This window comes from Quercus suber, unplaced genomic scaffold (genome assembly GCF_002906115.3).
Source record: "Quercus suber isolate HL8 unplaced genomic scaffold, Cork oak 2.0 scaffold_103, whole genome shotgun sequence".
Classification (NCBI taxonomy): Eukaryota; Viridiplantae; Streptophyta; class Magnoliopsida; order Fagales; family Fagaceae; genus Quercus; species Quercus suber.
The window spans coordinates 985,455-988,931 of NW_027069568.1; the positions used below are offsets into that span (position 1 = coordinate 985,455).

Sequence of the window (3,477 nt, forward strand, 5' to 3'; positions counted from 1 at the left end):
CACGTTTCCCACTTTCAACGGCATGATCTCTTGCTTTTATGAGCAAGCGGTTACATTTGGGGAACCTAAGGGGGAGTATAAGTACCTGTTTGAACCGCTCGATTTCATCATTTTCGCGCTTACAATTGTTGACGCGTATGATTTGAATCTGGTTGGACTTGTACACTATCTGAAGAGTACCGTCATACTTCTATAAGTCTTCTTTTTCTATCGATCTCAAATTTCCTTGATTTTACTCCTCCTTTTCTTCTCATAGAACTTTTAGTCATCTTTGGGGAATGGGTAAATTTAAGAAGTTGGTTGAGTCTGACGAGATGATGAACAAATTCATCGTCGACTATGGAATACCCAATAATGTGAGTTTGAAGTACTGTGAAGAAGGGGAGTGGTACCTTAAGAGGAGAGAGGGTGAAGTTGTGATCCCAATATTCGCTTTTGTAGAAGGAGGGATGAGAATCCCTATGAGGCCGGTGACCCTCAATTATCTTAGGCATTTCCGCCTGTCTCCTACCCAGTGTGCCGCGAATGTGTTTAGGATATTAGGGTGCGTAGACATCTTGAATGAGAAAATGGGGCTGAGACTAACTCACCATGATGTGAACTGGTGCTATAACCTTCATCACCTGAGGGGTAAGACGTATTATATGAAGACAAGGGACGATAGGATTCGTCTCATCCAGTGTCTTCCTGATTCCAACAGGGGGTTGACTCAAGATTTTCTTATAGTGTCGGGAGAGTGGCACAACGGCTTTCATTGCCCAACAGTAGAGGGAGAGCCAGGTAGGACATCCGAAGTAGGAGATAATTTAGGTTTCAGTATTCTCAAGTTTTATAACTGTATATTCGATTTGGTTGACTAACCATAAGAGTTTCACTTTTCTTGCCACAGATCCGCACGCCTTTGCACGTCATTTCCATCTGGTTAACAAAGCGGATTTGGAGACCGTTCTTAGGTCGGACCTTTTCCTAAACGAAACCGATAACCAGGTCAGAGCTGCTCATCACATCCTCGGATGCGACCCAGCTCAGAAATCATTCCTAGTCCCGAAGCACGTAATTAGAGCTCGTGACCCTCGGCTTACGCAGATCACCGTGGTGGAAGACGGTTTTGCATTTACTGAGGGCTCTTATATACCTGAAGGCATTCCGCTAGCAGGTCCCTCCTCATCCCAGCAAGTAACGGTGGCCGAGGAAGGACTATCTAAGAAGGCAAGGGAGGTGGTTGAACTGAGTTCTTCTGAGGACGAATATAGCGTGTTCAACCTAGCTGATCAGTCCGAGGATCCCTCTGGTGATCTAGGAGACCCTCATTTGTCCGAAGCCGATCTCCAGTCCCTAAGAGTTGGTACTCCGACTGAGATGGGTTTAAAAAGACAGCCCCAAACCAATCTTCTTGACCTACTCGAAGGCGGTTCCAAGAAAGGTGTACCAGAAGAGTTGCAGCCCCAGCCCCCAGCACCTCCGCCCCAGATTTTAACTGTGCAAACCAGGTCGTCCTCTGCCCCCACAGTATCAGACCCTCAGACCGAGTCTCATGACCCGAAAAGGAAGAGACTTTCCAAGGGTAAGGAGCCAATGGATGGGAGCAAATCCCATTCCCCGCCCGAGGAGGGTAGGTTTCGCAGGCCTCCGAAGCAACTGAAGCTCGGTGATCAACGGAAGGGTAAGAAGGCCATCCAGCAGTCCGAGGCTCAAGCCTGGCTGCCCGCTGCCATGCTCCATGATCAGCCCCTGATGGATAACGCTTCGATGCGGGAGTCTCAAGGAGCTGAGGGGGCTCTCGTAGCCGAGGCCCTGGAGAAATCTCTTCTTCTTCCCACTGACATGGCCGAGCTAAGAAATATGAGTGGGGTAGAGGTTGTCCTCGACCTTAAGAAGTATCTAGGAATGGTGGGTCCTTTGGCACCTATTCACTTTATTCAAAGTTTGTCACTTAATACCTTCCTTTCTCTTTACGGAGTTACTTGTTTTTATTGGCAGGCTATCCAGGCCCTTTTCAGGTTAGGCGAGGAGGTCGATGACCATAGCAATGCCTTAGCGCAAGAGCGTGACAAGTTCTTGGAGGCTGCCAATACTCTCAAGAGATCTGAGGCCGACCTAAAAAAGGCGACCGAGGATCTGGAAGAGATGACGAAGGCCAGGGATACTGCTGTCTCCGACCTAGCCGTGGCCAGGAAGCAAGCTGAGGATCAAACTAATCGCTTGCAAGACGTTGAGGGTCAATTACAAACTGCCAAAGAGAACATTACCTATATGAAGGGAAAGTTGACCGCGGCAATCCATGAGAAAGGTGTTGCCGAGTATGCCAGGGACGAGGCTGTGAGAGCCAAAGACGAGGCGGTATTTGCAAAAATAGACGCTGAGCGCTCTGTAGAACAGGCAGAGGAGAATGCTTTCGCAGATGGGGTGGCTAAGACTGAAGCCACCCTTCGGGCTCAAGTTCCTGCAGTGTGCAGGCATTACTGTTCTCAGACCTGGCATGAAGCCCTCAACCAAGCAGGGGTTGATGTCTCATCTGATCTTAGGAGGGAGGACAGGGTATATTACCCTATTGCCATTCGCGAGGTTGCACCTGCTGCTCCCGAGGAGGGGTCCTCATTACCAGCGGTTGAGAGTCACGATAAGACCGCCGAGGATACACCGTTAACTGACCAACCATCCGAGGAGGTTGAGCCCCAGAGAGCGTTGGGGGAAGTTATACCCGAGGGTCAGGGAATACCACAAGACGTGGCAAGTCCTCCGGCGGACCTTTCGAGACCAAGCCCTTAGGCCTTGGCCAAAGCCTTTTGATTTACTTATTGACTTAATTTGCCTACTGAGTTAAGGAGACTAGTATACGACATAGGATAAATTTGTTTATTTTCTCTTTTATCTCATTTTGTTTCTTGCCTCAGTGGCGTTGTAAGGGAGTTGTATACTTTCCGTTTGAACTGAATACTTAATACTTCGCTTCCAACTAATGATATTTTCTTTTGTTTGCTTTACTATTGTATTCTGCTTAATATTCGTATTCTATTCTGGAGTTAGCCTCATGAAACCATCTGTTATCCTTCAAATATAAATCTAAAGACCGTATTATAGCTTGACTCTAAGTAACGCTTTGGTTTTTCTTCAGATAGTTATTTTCTCCATGGGTTCGAGTCCGAGGACCATGCAATACCCTGGTTATGCCTAGTACTTCTATTTTTCTATAAGTATCTAGTTTTCCATAGGTTTGGGTCCGAGGACCATGCAATACCTTGGTTCTGTCTACCACTTCTATTTTTCTGTAAGTATCTAGTTTCCCCATAGGTTTGGGTCCGAGGACCATGCAATACCTTGGTTCTGTCTAGTATCCAGATATAATGGTGTGTGTAGTTTTACCATAGGTTTGGGTCCGAGGACCATGCAATACCTTGGCTCTGTCTACCACTTCTATTTTTCTGTAAGCGGAGGTTTGTCCTCAGACCGCTTTACTGGAGATGATTCCTCTTTGGG

General features: G+C 47.3%; 1 protein-coding gene across 1 annotated transcript; it reads left to right on the forward strand.

Annotated features, from left to right (window-relative positions):
• Positions 1–1,676: 1,676 nt before the first annotated feature.
• On the forward strand, positions 1,677–3,166 carry LOC136068188 (uncharacterized). Its single transcript, XM_065774997.1, has 2 exons — positions 1,677–1,890; positions 1,981–3,166. The coding sequence occupies exons 1-2, from the start codon at positions 1,714–1,716 to the stop codon at positions 2,767–2,769; spliced, it is 966 nt and encodes a 321-aa protein (XP_065631069.1). The 5' UTR covers positions 1,677–1,713; the 3' UTR covers positions 2,770–3,166.
• Positions 3,167–3,477: the final 311 nt, after the last annotated feature.

Excerpts from the sequence above, each read along its gene's own strand:
- LOC136068188 (XM_065774997.1), top strand. The coding sequence starts at position 1,714 with ATGCTCCATGATCAGCCCCTGATGGATAACGCTTCGATGCGGGAGTCT. Across the intron at positions 1,891-1,980 it reads TTAAGAAGTATCTAGGAATG|GCTATCCAGGCCCTTTTCAG; the intron begins GTGGGTCCTTTG and ends TTTTATTGGCAG.